The 20,266-nt window shown below is 32.8% G+C and overlaps 2 protein-coding genes across 4 annotated transcripts in view; both read right to left on the reverse strand.

Annotated features, from left to right (window-relative positions):
• Positions 1-427: 427 nt before the first annotated feature.
• The window catches only part of LOC124431493 (sodium-dependent transporter bedraggled), a 39,535-nt gene continuing 19,696 nt past the window's right edge, over positions 428-20,266 (reverse strand). For 2 of the 3 annotated variants that reach the window (XM_046979478.1, XM_046979479.1), the window contains 11 exons: positions 7,658-7,836; positions 7,013-7,229; positions 6,624-6,877; positions 6,338-6,561; positions 6,098-6,254; positions 5,732-6,012; positions 5,516-5,647; positions 3,226-3,453; positions 2,874-3,071; positions 2,671-2,718; positions 428-2,565 (listed from right to left, as the gene is read on the reverse strand). In XM_046979478.1, coding sequence (XP_046835434.1) covers positions 1,678-2,565; positions 2,671-2,718; positions 2,874-3,071; positions 3,226-3,453; positions 5,516-5,647; positions 5,732-6,012; positions 6,098-6,254; positions 6,338-6,561; positions 6,624-6,877; positions 7,013-7,229; positions 7,658-7,836 — 2,806 coding nt within the window. In that variant the 3' untranslated portion in view covers positions 428-1,677. The remainder of the gene's footprint in view (positions 2,566-2,670; positions 2,719-2,873; positions 3,072-3,225; positions 3,454-5,515; positions 5,648-5,731; positions 6,013-6,097; positions 6,255-6,337; positions 6,562-6,623; positions 6,878-7,012; positions 7,230-7,657; positions 7,837-20,266) is intronic. The other variant, XM_046979480.1, reaches the window with a different exon arrangement.
• On the reverse strand, positions 3,398-5,499 carry LOC124431497 (TNF receptor-associated factor 5). The gene has a single exon (XM_046979486.1). It carries the CDS (start codon positions 5,110-5,112, stop codon positions 3,676-3,678), a length of 1,437 nt encoding a protein of 478 aa, XP_046835442.1. The 5' UTR covers positions 5,113-5,499; the 3' UTR covers positions 3,398-3,675.

Below are 20,266 nucleotides of genomic sequence, written 5' to 3' on the forward strand. Positions count from 1 at the left end.
TAATATGTTAGCTACTATACTTAATAGTTGTAAGATTTATTCTGTTAAAAAAATTATCAATATTTTGATAGAATTTAACAAAAAAAAAGAAAAATACATATATTCATTTTAGAGAACGATTGAATTGCTGCATCACTTGAAAAGAATATCCTACCATTCAATAATAAGTCTCTATATTATCGCGACTCATTTGCTTTATTTATTTATTATAATATAAGTGTCTCTTATTTAATGTTTAAAAATATTAAAATGGGTTATGAATGTTGCAAGTTTTTTACTATTTTCGCAATTATAGGTATTTAATAAATTAATAATTAATTGTGAAATATTATACTGATTGTAAAATTTTTATTTTGAAACATCCAATATATCCAATATATATTTATTTATTTATTAGGAAGAGCAACAACACACACAACTAGAAAAATTATAAAAGAACATAAAAACTTTATTATGGTCCATTATGTCAGGTATAGCAGTTACATTTATTTTATGAAAAGCTGATAGATTATTTATGATATTACACCACTATAAAGGAGTTATGTACTTAGCGATGCAAATTCTACGCGCTTCTGTTCTTTTCCTATGAGAAAGTCTTGACTTGAAACGAAGGTCTCTCTTGTACGAGTGTATATTAATTTAATTACGATATGAATCTATTAAATCGGTTCAATTGTAATTGATGGAGAGTTTTCAAAGGAAATATATAATACATATTGAGTTGGACGGACTATACACTCGTAGACTCAAATATATATATATATATATTTATATATATAACAGGCTCTAAAAGATATATTTAATAAGTAGTTGATTGGCCCGCATCCTAAATTAAGTCATAAAATGCTATATATATTTACAGTAACGAATGTCTCCAAAAAAAAAAAAAAAAAAAAAAAAAAAAGAAAAGAGAAGAAGAGATAAAGTAAATTATTATATTACAAGAAGATATCGTTTGTACGAGCTCATCTAAAATGCCAATTAGTAAGAAAACAGCATGATCCCAACTAAGTTGTAATCACGTGAAAAATAATATCTAAGTTCAACTGTATCTTTGCACAAACGAATGCGAATACTCTAAAGGCCCAGAGAAACTTGATTTTCCTTTTTTTCTTTTTTTTCTTTCTTTTTTTCTTTTTGCTCATAGAAATAAAGACTAGAATAATAATCTTTACGTCCAAGGAGCTTAGGCAGTAATTCGCTAAATTAATAATCTTTTTTTGAACACACATTTATATTTCATGAGCTAATTCAACATAAAAAAACTATTAGATCCTTTTTTTTTTTTTTTCTTTTCTTTCTAACGATCGTCCAACAACATATAACTGAGAGCGGAATAAGAATGATTCGTACGTTGATTCGTAAATTATTTCAATTCGACGGGACACAATAAACGCGTTTGAAAAGAAAAAAGAAATAAATACTACGAAGAGAACACGAATGAATTATAATCTCCTAAAGGAGAAAGATGCAGCGAGCGTGAATTAATTTACATGTAAGCGGTCCAGGTTTAGAACCGGAGAGAAGAATCCTTCAGAAAGAAAGTCGTCCAAAGGCAAAGATGATTTGTGATGAGAATGATAAGGAGGAGAGGAGGATATTGCCATATAGCAAATAAAGCTCGAACGAATGAGGGAGGAGGGAGATACGTAGGTAAAGAGGGGGGAGGGCCGAAGTCTATATCACAGAAATGGAATTTTCCATTTCGTCCGCAGTCTTCTTGTCTTCGCGATCATCGTCGACGTGTTCGTTGGGGACTAGAGAGACGTCCTTCGGAAGGACCAAGGAGTCTTGACCGATCGGCGCAGCGGCCTCGACTAGATTCTGAACGGACACCGCCGCGGTCGGTTCATCTTGACAGAAGCTTCTACGTAGGGACTGTTGCGTTCGAGCTGTCCCCCTTCTGATACTACTTCGCAAAAGATTTGCCACATCGGCTGCCGTGAGATTCATGCTAGCAGAGGATAAAGAATTGCTATTGCTGACGTTACATCCTCTACTACGAGTTCCTCTCTCCAAAGTAGAATGAGTACGTTCCACGGTGATTCTTCTATTACCGTCTAACGAATCGATCCTAGTCATCCTATCGATGGTATTTGGCCTGTGTCTTTCACCAATACCAACTACAGTCGCTGATCTTCCATTGCGACCACTTCTAACGTTTGTTACTACCACGTCTGGTCTAGACTCATTGTTCATGTGTATCGAAACGTCTCGACCATGATTATTCTGATTCATTTCGACCAAGACGGTAGCATAATCAGGAGGTGGTGGTTGCAATGCTGGCCTTTGCCTAGGTGCACTAGTTTCTCCAAGAACATTAGCGATACGTCTGACGCTTCGTCGAAAACTTTGACGTAACATCTTTGCTATTCTCGCACCAGTTGCCGTCGTGTAACTAGGTGGTGGAGTATATTTTGGTGGTGGATCTTCGAAAGGTACATCAGTTGTGGTCGGTAAAATACCATTTCCATGAATACTGGTACTGGTATCATTACCAATTTGCGTATGAGTATCCGCGGGGTCGTCAGTTTCAAGAGCCGGACGATAAAGTAGCTGAATTCTCTGCGAACGAAATTATAACGAACGAATTTAATGTTAAATCATAATTCTCCATTGATAGAGTATTTTTATATTATTTATTCTTATCTCATCTCTACGAAAACTTACGCCATTGCACTGATCGCAGTGACTTACGCTAACTTCCACTCGTTCGTTCTAATGTTAGCAATAACAAAGAAATCATTTGTTCGCTTTAGAAGATATATATATATATATATATATATATATATATATATATATATATATATATATAAATAGTTGGATAGATAGATAGATCAAATATAAAGAGAGCTTAATAATATTATACTTACGTCGAATATATCAGGCGGACCATTATTGAGATATCGACAAGTTTGGATTATTGCCACAGCTGGGATCGTTAATATTGGAATCAATTGAATTGCCGCACCCAATTGCCTCGCCCACACAGCCCAATAATCTCTGCTCGTTCGACGATACGAATAGAGCTCTCGGAATCCGTTGTTTTTGAACACAGTAATACTGAGTACCTGTTAAATAATAGACAGATAATTAGTTTTACGAAACCACTCGATTGTTCGGTCTATTTTAAATGGCATTTAATTATAAGCGCGACCGTGTTAAACGATTAACAGTATTTTACTGCCACTTATAAATATTAAATATGCAAGCTCACTAACATACCATTAAAGTCACAGGTAGAATGACGTTCCATGTGAAAGATAGAAGTGGACCAGCCCAATGTCTGAGACATCGTCCCGTAGGTGGAAATAATTCTGCAACTACGGCTTCGCCACTGTGCGGTCGTCCTCTTACCGCGAACACAGCACCGACTTGTACCAAGTACAGAACCATTATCCACCAAGCCCCACCGACCGTATAGTCCAGATAATATACAACGTAAATGCCCAACTATAATGGAAGAAAAAAAAGAGAGAAACACAAAAATAACAGTGTCAGTACGATTATGCAATGGAAATTTTATCCTCGTAATCGATCGATTCGACCGGACTACATTTTTTTTCCTATTCCCTTTATACATAGATAAATATATATATATATATATATATTTTTTTTTCCATTGTTTTTTTTCTTCTTTTTCGCTAGATAACTAACTGATAGGATTACGACGATTCATACAACTAAAGACGGCATCGAATCACTCTTTCTTATATCCTTCACTTGAATCTCAAAAAACATAACGTCATTCTTCGTATATCCCGAATATCTAGCCAAAGTTGTGTGAGGAATGAACATATACAAGTCGGACTCTTTATCAGGCTTTTCCTTCGTATCGTTTTTCTCACGTTTAACACTTTTCACAATCTTTCTGAGATCATTCGCAGGATTTTCTTGATCCTTCAATATTACAGTAGCTCGGAGAATACAAGGCCAATCTAACAGAGGATCCCACTTTCCGTTTTCGACTTTAAGGCATCCTATCACGTGACGATCTTTCCATTGACCTATACCGTTAAGAAACAATTCCATTCTAAGAGTATACCCATAATCTTTGTTCAAGAAAATTGGACTATAAATCGGACAATCGTCTTCCTTCGCTTCGTTTATCTTCTCTTTGTATCTATCAATTCGCCATAAAAGACGACCGTTAGTTGAGAAAGGTCCAAGTTCTCGTAAGCAACACTTGCATTCCCTATCACTATCTTCCAAAGTATTTACCTTTGAATGACTATCTTTGATAAGTTCCTCAATGTACTTCAAATTTTCTTTCGCCTGAAATCTCAAAGCTTTTATATCCTTTTGTTGTTCGATAGTCGTATGAAAAAGTTCACGTGTATTCTTGCCGGTCGAGTCAATTTTTTCACAAAGTTCTTCATACTTTTTCATCAGATCCTTCGAGTCCTTACACCTCATCTCAAGCTCTAATTTCAGATCATGAATCCTCTTTAATTGTTCCTGCCAGATCCCACTCACAAGTATACTCTCTTTAGCAATGAACGTCTTCAAATCGCTCAGATCCTTGGCCCAATCATCGAAGAGTTTCTCATGTTTCTTTTGTTCGTCATTCAAACCCGCCTGCAATAATTGCAATTGTTCCGATATCTTTTGAAAACTCATACAAGTACGTTGTTCCATTTTATCACAACTCAATTCAAGAACGTTTAATCTCTGATCCAACGTGACATTGTTACGACGAGTCTCCTCCATCGATTCTATCGTATTTAAACGCATCATATCCATGGCTTCGTGTTTACGATGCAAAATAGTAAAATTTTTCGACATTGTCTCCGTCAAACGTTTACGTTCCTTTTCTGCTTCATTGATAGCGCCACGTAACAATGTCAATATCGATAAAACCTTTTCCTTCCAAAGAGAATCACGCGGATCTACCTTGATCTCGCTACTTCTTTTCGACATTCTCTTAGAGCATGATCTCTCGTGTATCTGCATGTTTCTTCTCGGCACGTATACTCCACATTTATGAGGACATTCCTCTAACACGGCACCACAATGTTTAACGTGTTCAGGCAAATATCTTTCTTCCAAAAATTCATTACAAAAATAACATGGCACGCTTCGACGTACCACAGCATGCGCATTGTTATTCATCTTTAATTTTAATATTAACGTCGCCGTAATACCGTTCGCGCTCGTGACACACCATCGAAGTGGAACACGCAAGCAAGCAACTGATAAAAACTATCTGAGCAAACGAAAGATCGTCTGATACGGCCTGATAAAGATGCCTCGTAAAGTGTTAACGATATCACCAACGATGGATGAGTTATACATTACGATTCGTACTTGATATCGCTTAAGCACATTAATAGTTCATTCCTCGAAATAGCTTCGGTTAAGTCATATGATTATTTGTAATGTCTCATCGTGATGAGTAAAGATTAAAAAATTTCGGCTTATCTTTGGAAACTATCTTTAAATTCCACGCACCTGTGTGTATCTATTTTTTTTCTTTTTTTTTTTTCCCTCCCCTATAAAGTTATATTGTATATACCTCTGTTGCCATTGGTAAACCCAATATGTAAGCACAGGCGCAGCTAAAAAACGTGATAGTAGTCTCCCATAATTTCATCATCTTCGTGTTGATAGCCATTATACCGGTTATCACACAGTGCCATATCGCAAGCTATAACGTTAAGAATAAAAATGATAATAGAAAGACTCGTCTGCAATGAACAATAACATTGTATCACGTGTAATCTTTAATCACCTGTTGAGCTATTCCAAATAAAATGAGAATAAAGTAAAACAATATAGCCCAGAATGGTGAGACTTGCTCAGTCCCTAGCAACGCTAGAGTGGCAGGTACTAATTCAGTGGATAATCTCAATACTTGATATCCGGATTCGGTTGAAATATCAGCACCTGGTCGAGTAACTCGTTGACCAACCAAAAAAGATGCATGAGACATAAATCTTTCCGGTGTGCTAGTGTACCACGATGGTGCTGGTTGATTAACGAGTCGCATAAACGTATATCCTGATATTCTCTCTAAATACAAAAATATGAAAATATTAGATGCTGATATGTTTGCATATATTTTCATAGAATTTATTAAAAGATTCCGAATATTTACCGAACGAACTAGTCGTGTAAATATATCCATGATGTCGGAGAATTTGTACACAGGTATTCGCTAAAAAGGCAGCGAGAAGTAAAACAACAAAAGTCAACACCACGACAAGACTGGTGTCTCTTTGTAAAAGATGTTTATGCTTGTTATGCGCTGCTATCTAAAATAAGGATATTTCAAGATAAGAAAAAAAGAAAAATATCGTCAAAATCTTTATTTCTATGATCAATGATTTTGATTTACCTGCATAGCAGCTGCCCCAAGTAAACCCCACGTAAGGAAAACCTCAGTGGAGGCAGCCACCCATGATTTACCGTTAATGAAAAATTCATTCCAAACAGTGGCAGGAAACAGCTGATGAATGGAACCAGGTGGTGTCAGCCCAAGTAATTTAGTACAGAGAATTAACGTACCAAACACAGGTACTAATGTAAAAACATATACCACCTTTCCATAAGATCTCAAACCTAAAAAAATATTAATCAGGAGTCGGAAAAAAAAAAAATTATGAATGATTTCTTTGACGTACCTTTACTTAACGATACAAATACGATCATCCAAACGACTGCCAAATTAAATGCCACTTGAAATTTCAACGTAACAATGCCAGGATCAGGTTCGTTCAAATGATGCCTTTGTAAAACAGCACCACTGAAGTAATCCGGAACCGTCTCGTATAATTTATAGGTAGTACTACTATTGTGCGTAGGTCTACTGTCTTCTCGATACAAGAGAAACGGTTCTGCCCATCGATACCTATCTTGCTTCGTGATAAACGAATCCCTAGAGAGTAATGATGATCTCGTTATTAAAAATAATCGATGAACTTTGATCTCACGTTAGCGTCGATGAGCTATCATCAAGAATTTTCTTTTCTTTTCTTCATCTTATTATTAACTAAAGAAACTGTCGATTCACCTGAAGTATACGAACATCCAAGATACACCCACTATACTGTAAATTCCAATGAACGCTTGTGCTGTTAGCAAAGCTATTCCAACTCCTTGAAATAGAGGTGAGATTTTCCACATGTCGACGGACCCAGTCGCTAATCTTTGACCGAGACATACTTGAAGCGTTAATAATGGTATTCCAAGTACTAGGGATAATATCAGAAACTGTACTATAAAGTTGGCTAGAAGCAAAAGGAAATTTACGATTACACATACATACATACATACGTACATACATACATACATATATATATATATATATACACATTTATTTTTATCGATGACGACAATGGGATTTATTGAAGAAAGGAAGACACCGAAATGATCATTATCATCAACGAAAATCGATAACCATTTTCAAAGAGAGATACTCTTAAAGGAATGAAATGTAGCCTCTCTGCGGGAGGTACTTTGCTGATGTATGGTCAATTATAAAGAGAGAAAAAGAGAGAAAGGGAGAGAGAAAGCGGAAGACCTTTAATTATCCGTTAAGTTACTTCTCTCTTATTCGACGTGGAATTTATTTATGATAACCTCTATTAATTACCAACCCCAACAATTTAAAAATAATCCCAACAAGCCCCTATATATTTCATAATGGATCACTCACCTCCGAATTGTATACTAAGAATAGCGAATCTACTGATGTTGAATAGGCCAAGTGTACAACCAAGACAAGCCAAGGCTGGACTAAGAGCGTGTGGCCACCTGCCCAAAGGATTCTCATCTTCGTCGTCATCTTCACCCCTGTCAGCATCTCTGTCAACGCCCCTCTGTCTTTCGCATGTCCTAAAATATATTACGAAAGAAACGTTTAACGTTTTTTTATATTTCTCTTTATTTTCATTTTTTCTTTTCTATTTTTTTTTTTTCTTCTTCTTTTTTACCAATTTCAATGTTACAAATCGTGATTTGTATTTATTATCGAGAGGATGAATCGATTTCTAATAGAACTGGGTCGAAAGTAACATTATTGCGAATGTTACTTAGAGGCAAAGTTTATGGCTGATCTTTATCATGGTATTATTTGCTTTTCTGTGTCGTATCGCATTCGAGAAAATCGATGGATGAAAAAGCATGAGAAAAGTAATGTATATGTGTATTTTTTTTCTACATATATACATAAAAATCTTATGGTTAATAATCTTTATCGTTTTGTCTTCAAAGAGACACACCTTGGATGATCATGCTGTATAATAACAATATATAAGATTGAGGATCACAACATCTGTACCGTTATGGAGGGAATAGAAAGGTAAAATAGAAGACCGAGAGAGAGAGAGAGAAAGAGAGAGTAACATAACTTCTCTTACTCTCTCGGTTCCACCTTAAAGCACAAACCGACCTTGTTTTGCATGAGAAACACGGAAATTCAGTCTTCGTGGTCTGCGTATTACACGAGCTTCGTCGTGATCGCAACGTGACGTATCCGACGATGATCATTGAATTATTCATTGTGCGAATGATAATATTTGACGAATGTTGAAGATAACAACGACTTTAAAAAAAAAAAAGAAAAGCAAAAAAAAAAAAAAAGAAAAGCAAAAAAAGAAAGAAAAAACAAAAAGAAAGAGAATAGAATAAAAAGGAAACGACAAAATATACCGCGACGAAAAATATATCTGACAGAAGAACAAACATGTCGAAAGTATAAAAACATTTTTAATGAACTAAAGGCGAATAGATCAATGATCTAAACTTTTTGTACGCTGATCACGTGACTCTTCGTTAATTTTTATCACGCATTCTCGTAAAATCCTATAACTACGAAATACGTGATAAAACTTTATATACACTGTGGTAATAGTTATTTTGTATGATAAACACTAATATATCTCGTCTTTCTCCCTTTTTTTTTTTCGTATTCTTCGTTATTTTCTTTCTCATGACGATGAAAATGTCGAAACGCCGTGACACTGAAAAGAGTTTTCTTCAAATGTCACGTAGAAGTCATCAGATACGTAGTTATTACTTTCGCTTGCGTGATGCAATTAATTTATTTCTATGTATCGTTGATTCATGCTAGTTTTGATTAGGCTGATATATACTCGCAAAGAAAAATGCACTTTATCGATCGTGTGACTTTTTTAATTAATTCTGAAACAATACCTTTTAAGAGATCTTCATTTTCGAGTTCTCAAAATATCATAGGACAACCTAGAGAGTAACGAGTTTATCGATTAATCGATAGCCACCTCTAATGATGACCATCGGGCAGCCCTCCACACCTAATCTCACTTTACGATTAGAAACACGCGAGTGTAACATGGGTTTCTCTCTATCGTCAATCATTACATCTTGATTACAAAAATAAAAAAGAAAGGAGAGAGAAGGGAGAATGCTTTTTCTCTAGAAATCATAAAATATATTTGTTTTCGGTAAACTACGATATTTGCCTGAGGTCAAAGTAAATTTGAAATATTTAAATAAATAGATAATATCTAGCACGTTTTGATTTTACATTTAGTTAACCTGGAATCGTGCGATATTCTGTTTGCAATGTATTCCATGACACAGTAAAACGGAAATACTAATAACACATTGCCGTTTTTACAATTGTACACCGATGAAATATCGTTTTTTATGCATTATCATTTACTATCTATCGTGATTTATCTACTTCAAGGTTCGAACCAATGTTGAATGAAGAAAAAAACGACAAAAAACCACGAGAATAATATCACTTCGAAAAATTTTAATTTGGATTTGTGAGTTCTTCGAAAAACTCTTCCCGAATGATAATAATTTACGATTATTCAATATTTAATTGCACAAGAATATAACTTAAAACATTTGACATTTTCTCAGATTTCATAGAATGATGTAAAGAAGGAGCAAATAAAGCTATGTCCCGTGACGTTAACTCAACAACGTGTTCCCTCGATCGATGATGTATTCATTATGAAAAGATTTCATCCGGAAAAGAAGTCGCGGACTTATGCATTCGAACAATAAAAACCCTCTTCTTCTCTTTGCCTATATTATTTCGAGCAGCTACCTAACTTACGTATTGATATAATTTCTCTTCGTTCCGTTAATAAAACGATTCACCATTGTTCCCATCTCCATGTCAATATTTATCGGTAAAGAAATCATTGAAAAATTATTCTTCCACGCTTGAAAAATATTGATAAACGTTTTTTTTTTTTATGGTTTAAAAATTTTTTTCCTTTTCTTTTTGTTTTATTTTTTATTTATTTTTGTGTTTCTTCTTTTTTTTTTTTGTTTTTTACAAACATCACCTTGAAATAAACTCATTGTACAGTCAACTCATAAACGTAGTTTTGCAGATATAACAAATATGAATTATAATTTACGATCTTGTACGTTCGAATGGCGAGGAAAAAAAAAGAAAAAGAAAAAAAAAATTCGTCGATAAGATCGAACGCTCATTCATTCAAAAATCTATCCTATCGAAGGCTAATTTATAAACAAAGTTTAGGCGATATAATAACTGTATATATGTGTGTATATATATCTTTGGACGCCTCTCTAAATTCTAAAGAAGTCAATCGAATGAAACCATCGTCTTACGTTCACGTTCTCCACGATTACCAGATCCGGCAACCTTGATCCGCATTCGTGAATATCCTATAAGGATTTCTTTCTTTCCAACAACTTCCAAGACAGTTGATATTCTCGAATAATACTATTAATCCATTAACTTAATATTTGATTATTAAAACTAATAAAACTATTAAAGATTTTATAGATCTTTGATATTCAATGTATTCTCGATTTATATCGAAGAAAATTCTACAGATTTTCATCTAAAACGTTATAAGAATTCACGATTAAAACAAAAATATAAAGTTAAATTTAATCGTATAAATAAATTATTCAGGAATCATTTTTTATATAATCTTTGGCATTTATAAATCAAAAGGAAACGATTAATTCCTCTTCATCAACTTCTTCCTCAAAAGATAAAAGAAGATGTATCCGTATGTTAAATAGAAACGATACTAAAACTGATCATATATAAATATAATTAATTACGTGATGTTCGCGTTGGGTTAAGATCGAAACAAAGATCTATGTCTGTCTTCTCGTTACTTCTCTCATAATTCTTTTTATCTTTTCTTTTATCTCATAATTCTACTTACGTATATTTACTTTTTTGCATATCAAAGAGCTTTTACATTCTTTCGTATACGTCATCGCAAAGAAAATTACAAGTCCAAGTACGAAATTAAATGAGATATTGTACATGTTTCTAACGTGTTGTAATTTTTTTTTTCTTATTCCTTTCTCTCTCCCTCTCTCTCTCTCTCTCTGTTTCTCTCTTTCTCTTAATGATCATCTCATCTTAATAATTTCTTTAAACAACGTTTGATGTTTACGTTGAGTACAATCAAACTACTATTAGTACTATTATTATGTATACTTTATAATATTTTTTAATGATCACGTTTATCACGTTGGATTAAAGTTCCTTTGAGAAATTTTAATATATATACATATATATATATATACAAACGTTATTAAGATCATGAGGATCATGAAGAAAAAAATATCGTTTATTTTTCCCTGTTAATAAATTATACCTGATTCGATGTCTACGTTGACTGCAATAAAAGTACTGCTGACAGATCACAGGATCGTGGTTCATTCTTAACACATGTCACGATGTCTTTAATGTCAATGACCCTTGTCTACCGTAATCTCTATCAATTCTTTTCTTATTATCTTCTCTCATAGATATCTTCTCTCGAAACTGTTTTTTCTTTATTCTTTTTTCTTTTTCTTTCTTTTTCTTTTCTTCTTTTAAGTTTTCATCGTAGATGAACAATCGGATGGGATGGGATGAGATGGGATGGGATGGGATATGGTAGTTCAAAGCGTTCGAAATAAACCGTTCCTTTTTCCTCGTCGTTCCACGAGGTCGATTTTAACGAGACACGAGACACAAGATGACAACAATCGAATTTCGAAATCGCTTGTTTCCTCCGAGTTATACTTTCGAAAGAGAGTCACTTTTGCAGCTTCGTTTGTCTCCCAGTCTTCTATTGTCCTTTCGAATACGAAGTAACCAACACATGTTGGTTCATTGTTGCACCCACACCCATCGCCATTCCTTTAGTATCTTTATTTTGCGCACGCACTTTTTTCCTTTTCTTTTTTCTCCCCTTTTTTTCTTTCTTTTCCTTCTCTCTCCCTCCCTCCCTCCCTCCCTTCCCCACCCTCTCTCTCTCTCTCTCTCTCTCTATGTAATTTTTCTCTTGTCAAATACCAACTCACAGTTCTACTCTATTGTGATGTTCGATATAAACTGAAGGACTCTTATTCTTCCGACGTAAATGTAAACAAGAAAATCGTAAGAGTGACACGAATAATCAGAATAATCACGCTCATGTGATATTTTTTTTGACGCACATACACACGTACACGTTACTCACAACAGACGTTAATTGCAGGCTTAACAAATGAATAAAATAACGAAAAAAAAAGAGACGATCGATCATAATTCACGTTATTGCTGAAAAGAAAAAAAGGAAAGAAAAAAAGAAAGGAATAAGAAGAAGAAAAAGAGAAAAAAAGTAGATAAATCTTGTTTTTTTTCTTTTTTTCTTTTCGATTAAAAAGGAAATGAAAAAGATAAAAATCCGATTGAATTATCTTTTACGAAATGAGTTTTCCTTATCTGCGAAGAGTTTCTTCAAATCGCGTGAAACGCGTCGAGTTTCTTCCTTTAGTCGAATAGAACGTTGGAAGTAGAAAGCACGTGGCTGGTCGATGTCGCGATCGATTTTGCGGTCGACTCGAAGCGACGAGCAAGACGACGATCGGTGTGGCAAGAGAACGAGTCGAACCAGATAGCCACCAATGAAGAAACTTCACTATTAGAAATATATATCCCAGTATATATTCGTGTATCCGTCTGTCTCAGTGTCTATGCATGTATGTAAGTATATATATATATATATATGTATGTATGTTGCTTTAAGGCTCGATCCTTGGAAATATTCCTTCCTCGCTTATTAGACCCGTCACGAGAAGCTACACCTCGCACTTAATTCTTCTGCAATGCAGGACTCTAAAATTACCCCTTTTCCTCTAGAGGATCGTTATCACTGCTCCGATTCCTTTCACAATTTCAAATAAGAAAACTCTCTTCTTCGTGACTTGCAATACATTTTATTCTTCTATTCGCATCGAAGAAAAATGATTGTATTCATCGGTAAGATATGTCTATAGTTAAGTGAGCATACGCATCCCTTTCTATATAAAGTAAAGAGGAGTCTTTACTATGTCAAGATCAGCAAGAAGAGAACGAAGATATACGTAAATATATATATTCCTCCTTTACGCAATGTTTTCTTTATCAATCGTGTATACGCATTCGTATATACGCATATAATTAAACAATTAATTCTTGCGTAAATTCGACGAAAATCTTCGTCTAAAATGTCATCCACAATTCACAATCTTTACGTTTTCTTCGCTTCATTTGTATAACTCGTTCTCTTTGTTACTCGAGTATTAGCCGATTTCGAAATCGATTTTTTTTTTTTTTTTTTTTTCTTTTTTTTTTTTTAAGTATCTACGTGGAATATTATATATCTATCCGTACAGAACAACGGAGAAAACCTTCGAATTAGTTTGATGAAAGTCTTGGCAACATTAAAGTGAAGGGGTCTCGTACGATTTAATGTCAAACTCTGTGAGAAGTTCTTTTTTCTAAACGTGACAATCTTTTTTTCCTTTATTTCTGTTTTCTTTTTTCTCCTTTTTTATTTTTTTATTTTTCTTCTTTTTTTTTTTTTTTTAATAACCTTTTACAAGAAAACAACCGTACGCGATTTTTAACTTTGTCAAAAACAACTCCGACTACGATGAGTTGTGTTCGAGCGAACCTTGAAGACTCCCGATCGTTGATGCCAGCCACGGCTTGGTATACCGCGTATTTCTCTCTCTCTCTCTCTCTCTCTCTTTCTCTCCCTCTCCCTGTCCTTGTTTCTCTTTGTCTCTTTTCCCTCTCTTCCTCTTTTTCTATCTACCTCTACAATCTACATCATATAGCGTACCATCGTGTATGAACGTTGTGCATAACTGTACACCGCTACATCACGCGATTCAAGTACATTTCGATTCAAACACGTGCGTTATCACGTGTGTCCATGCGTGATAATTCTATAAAGAAACGAAAGAAAAAAAGAAAATTTTAATAAACTGGACGATCGTCCAATTCGAGATTTATAGAAATTCATTCTTTGATCTATTTCTTTCTTTTTTTTTTTTTCTTTTTTAAATTATAAAATCGACTAAGTTTCATTAATGACGACCAAGCAAAACTAATTATCTTCTTTATCTTATATATATATATATATATATATATATATATATATATATATATATATATGTGTTAATAAATTCAACGAATGTATAATATAAGAAAAAAAAAATTAGGAGAAAGGATAATTACTTTGGCTTAAATTAAAGATAATAAACGCATTAAGAAAATTAATAATAATTCTATACGAAGAATTTCTCTAAAATAATTTTCTTTTTTTTTTTTTTTTTTTTTTTTTGGCAAATGAATTGACTCATTCTTATTTTGCAATACTTTGAATAGTTATTTCACTATTCTAGAAAATAACGTCGTTTAGGAAGAATACAAGGTAATTCATCACAAGGATAGCTCATGATACTGAAAAAGTCTATGCGAAGGTTACATTTAATTGATCGTTTCTCACATTGACCATGTGTTACTATATCGATCACGAATGTATATATATATATATATATATTATCGTGGCAGTAATTATAAAAATGGTACAAGATCAGGACAGATTTTAAAAATAATTAGATTCATCACTTATTTGGAATTATATCGATCTACGTAATGATATCCATGGAATTATTACAAATATATATAGGTATATACTTATATTGAATGAATCACATAAAACTGAAAATGTGAATATCATGGTTATATCTTCGGATAAAAATATACATTTCAGCGTAAAGATAAATCAAGGTAAATTTAAAACGTTTTAAATAATCTCAGCTGTGATTACTGTAAAAGAAAATTATTTATATATATATATATATATATATATACATAATTTGGGGATATTATCATAATAATCAGCTGATATAGACATCGCACTAAACAAAATCCTTAAATAATATCATAGTAGAATCTTTCCTTGGAGTTCAGTCTAGTATAATGCAGCGAAAAAAAAAATATATATGTATATATATATAGAGAGAGAGAGAGAGAGAAAAAAATCGAAGGCAAGCAAGAAGCAGAAAAAAAAAGAAAAGGAAAAAAAGAGAGCCACGTAATGTTTTATTCAAAGTCATGACTAAGAACGGAAATTTAAGGGTTGTGAATTCGTGTCGACGGTCACGTTTGCACTAGCTTACTAAGAAACACGTATACTCGTACACACACACGCATGCACGTAGATATTTTGGTAAATATCATATAAATTTTTTAATTTCTTTAATCTCGATTAGTCGAGAAACATTTTAAAAAATTTCTTTCCTTCTTTTTCCTTGAGTACGTGCAAACGACACGTATCATCGTCTGATTTTCTTGAGAGTATCCGTTTAGCTCGCGGGAAGGACACTTCTTACGTTTTGCAACTATAAGAAATAATGGTAGCTTAATACCTAACATTCGATTAAAAAAAAAAAAAGAAACGCAAGATAGAGAGAGAGAGAGAGAGAGAGAGAGAGATATAAAAATAAAAATCTATGCAGAATCTTCGTGATCAATCTTCCATGTGATTACGAAAATGATGTAATCGAATAAAGTTGCAAATAAATATTTTATCTAAAAATTTCTTATTCGATTTTTTTTTTTTTTTTATCCAATTCGCAGATTAATTGTCCTCGAAGCAATATATAAAAAAAAGAAAAAGAAAGAAAGAAAAAAAAAAGATCTTAAAAACGTTTTCAAACAAATCCATAAAAATTACATGCCTATCTTTCGACGATAAAACGTCTTAAAAATTAATATCGATTCTATATAATACTAAATAAAATAATATAGATATATTATTATAAATTACTTAATCGAGAGAAAATAAATAAAGCTAAGATTATGTACATATATTTATATATATATATATATAGAGAGAGAGAGAGAGAGAGAGACGAAATTCGATTTGTTACGATGTTCTCTCTACGACGACTTGGTTGCTACTAATGCGATATAAAAAACAAATTAAATTAATCTGAAGTAAGGAGAAGGGAGAAATAAAAGAGAACGGGGTCATGTTCCCCTCCGCTATGATTCCCGTAAGACTTTGTTTATCTTTTAATATTCTTCACTATTTCACGTTAGTATATATATCTCTCTCCTTAAGTCATCGATAATCATGAACACCGAGTAAATTGCGATTTCTCTTTCTCTCTCTCTCTATCTTGAAATACACCAGTTGAAGTAGAGAACAAATATTTGATAATTTGATATCGTGAAACTTTATTAAGAACATTTTCAAAAATACCGTTCGATCGAACTATAAATTCTCAAAGAGAAAGAGAGAGAGAATTTCTCTTTTTGAAACTATCCAAAGAGATTTAAATAAATATTATTCGAAGAAATTTAATTAAAATAAATCTTTTAGAATCTCTCTCTCTCTCTCTCTCTCTTTTTCGAATTTTCAAAGCGATGATTTTATTATTTTCTCATTTAAACGAAATGATCGGTGCAGCAGTACTGCAGCTAATGTATCAGGATAGCAGATAGAAGCTGGAGGCGAACGAGGTTTGCCGCCTGATGCAACCAATGCACCGGTGCAAGTGCATTGCGAACTTTATTTATAGACTCTCTACGCGCGACTCGCTTGATTCCCTTTGTGTCCGAAAACGTACGGGTGAAAAAAATAAAAGAGTAGAGTTGGTACTAACTAACTGTATCGATCGCCAAGCTAATTGTATTTTTTACTTGATCAGAGGTAGATATGAACGAGGGAAATGAAAATGTATATTTTTAAATCGATTTTTGATCGAAGAAATTTCGTTCGAAAATATTTTCCGACTGATGCAATACGTTTTGCAATTCTTTTTTTTTCTTTTTTTTTTTTTTTCATTTTTTTTATTTTTAGTATCACGAAGGAAAATATTTCGTAATTAAAAAGAAGAAGAAGGAAAAAAAACTATGATCTTTCAAGTATGTGATCGAACTCTGGTAAAAAAAAAAAAAAAAGAAAACAAAAAAAAAAGATTGATGAAAGAAAAATATTTTAATCGCAAGAAGAAAGAATAAATATAATTATAACAAATTAAGTACCTTCTCAAGGATGTGAAGTACCGTAGATATCATCCTACGAAATCACTTGCTCTATGACGACGAATAACGAACTGTCAACGGTAAGGCAAGGAATCCGTTATGCACTAACAGTTGCTAGACACGAATCTACCAAGTTATTGTACAAAGGTCATAATTTAAATTTAATCTTTTTTTTCTTTTTAATTTAATTTTTAATGTTTTTAATGTCTAAATGTCTTCGTTATTATTCATATGAATTTAAATCCAGCCAAGATCAAATCTCGATGTCCTTGTTTAAAGATAAATCATTGAACAATCCTTTCGTAACACTATAATAAAATTTGCTTATTCGTGCATAAATCCTATGTAATTGATATACCGTATAATTTCATTTTACATATACAACATTGTATAGAAATCTGAGTGGCCGAAGGTGACACGATGATCATTTAGTTATTGTTTCTTAATCGTCAGCACGTAGTATTGTAAACCGAGATAACAATGTTATGTTAATGAGAATGCGAAAGATAGAAAGAGAAAGAAAAAGAGAGAGAGAGAGAGAGAGAGAGAGAGAGAGAAAGAAAGAGAGGCTATATGTAATTCATGTAACACGATAATTATGAGAATGAATGAAAGACGAGTCAACGTGAAATCGATTTCGAACGGACAATTACATAATTTATCGGATCTCTTTTTTAAGATTAAACAAAAAACGAAGGAAGGAATTTTCTAATGTATTTATTACGTATCTCGATAAAGGAAAATCATCGATATTGAATAAACGAGTTGGACTATTCGGTTTAATGAACTTTTAACTTTCTGAATCGAACGAACTCACGAACGTGTCATATCTATGGCGTGGTAAAAGTGATTATGGTAGACTACACATAATACGTAATAGTAGTTACATGTTAGCCAAGCGAGGAAGAAGTTAAGTTGCTTCTACTCGAGAAGACTAATTACAGAAAAGGGGGAAGGTTTGGTTCATTCGCATGATATACCTACTACCTACATACATTAGATCTATTCCGATCGGTTTCGACGTGTTCTCGCATTGCTACCAACCACCAAAGAAATATCCATCATGAGGTTGCAATAGAAATAATAAATCAACTTAGCTATCCGGTAAATGGAGCTGAAAACCGCGATAGACATACCTAGTTGATATTTGATATATATATTTATATATATATATATATATATATATATATATATATATATATATATATATTCGATCATTGGATCACATTGGTAACATTAACACCTTCTATGAAATCGAAAGCTATCTGATCGAAATGTCGATCTTATTTAATAAAAAAATTTGTTTAATAAAAAAAAAAAAAAAAAGAAGAGGAAAAAAAAGAGAAATGACCATAACTACAATTAAAAAGAACCGGTAAACACCGGTAAAACGTAGCAAAGTACATACTATATTTACCAGAGAGGTATTAATACGTTATGGTCTATAAATGACCAGTAAAGCGTGTTAAAAAAGAAAAAAAAAATAAAAGAAGAAGTATATCATCGTCGCGTCATAGATTAACGAACTATTAATGGAATTATACTGAAGATAAAGATATCCGGTGTCTTTGTAATTTTCTTTTAACACGCCTTTAATGCAATTAAGAGAGAAAGAGAGAGAGAGAGAGAGAGAGAGAGAAAGAGGAACGAAAAAGAAAATAAAAACGACAAGCTCTGTTATTATTTAACACCGTTACCGATGATAATTTATGGAGGTTGGTCCGTGTCCATATGATTTCTGGATAAATTCATATTTGAAAGAAAAAGATATATATATATATATATATATATATGGAAGAAGAGAAGAAAGAGTAAGAGGATGGATCATATTACACAATAGGAGGACGCACTATTCGCGAAAGGGTAATAATTATTCGCTCGAGCGAACGAGACAATCGGTACGATCTCATACTTGCAAATAATGGACGTTAATTACGATCGATGCTATGACTCGTGACTTTGTTTTAGCAATTAATCCTTGTTTTTTTTTTCCTTTTTTTTTTTCTTTCTTTTTATCAAAATCACTTGTCCCACGTAAAAATTCAAAGATGTTTTTTTTCTGATTTTCTTTTTTTTTTTTTTTTTTTTTTTTTTTATGCCAAAAATTCGTACAACAATAAATTAATTCTTATATTTGTGACATAGAGCTCAAATCTATTCGCTTTTGTGTACCATATCGATTTTCGTAAGGTAATTTACATAGAGTCATTGATCGACCTTGAGAATAATTCCAATTTGAAAATCACGTAGATAAGAGGAAGGTTAGACTTTGAATTAGCAAAATCGGTTTCCGGTTCGACGTCAAGAGAAAGAACAGAAAAGAATATGTTAATAGAATATCAAAGTATTATATCTTTCTTTTATTCTTATTATATCTCTCTGTTATATAATCTATGTTAATTATCGTTTAAAAAGAAAAAAGAAGGAAGAAAAAGAAAAAAAGAAAGAAATAATCTACATTGTATCTGTATCGAAAGATTTTAACGATTAGAAACCGAAGATTGTTTTGTTCTTCCGTTCGTTCTAATTTCGCCACGGAAGAGTTTCTACTTTCCATCGGTATTCAAAATGTTTATTTATGAAGGACTACGCTAACACGTCTGTTTCGTACTCGTTAGTTAAGAATTTTTTTTCATCTTCTCTGTACGATCAAAACACATATGTATAAGCGATAATAAGATAAGCTTTATAATAATTACGGTCTCATTAAATTCTCGTCGATACGTTTAAAATCGATTTACAAAGAGTCCCACGTAAATATTAAGCAATTAAAATTAAATGAGGTGCGGCTCTCAAGGAATGAATCTACGACCTTCTACAATATTTCTTGTCGACTAATTTACAAAGATAAAAGAGGAAAAAAAAAAGAAAAAAAAAAAAAAAAGAAAAAAGAAGAAACCGATCGAGATTTAACGAGCTGTCTGCACATACAAAGCTGACATAACTCAAGAGGAAAATTTCAAATCGATCATT

This window comes from Vespa crabro, chromosome 21 (genome assembly GCF_910589235.1).
Source record: "Vespa crabro chromosome 21, iyVesCrab1.2, whole genome shotgun sequence".
Lineage (NCBI taxonomy): Eukaryota > Metazoa > Arthropoda > Insecta > Hymenoptera > Vespidae > Vespa > Vespa crabro.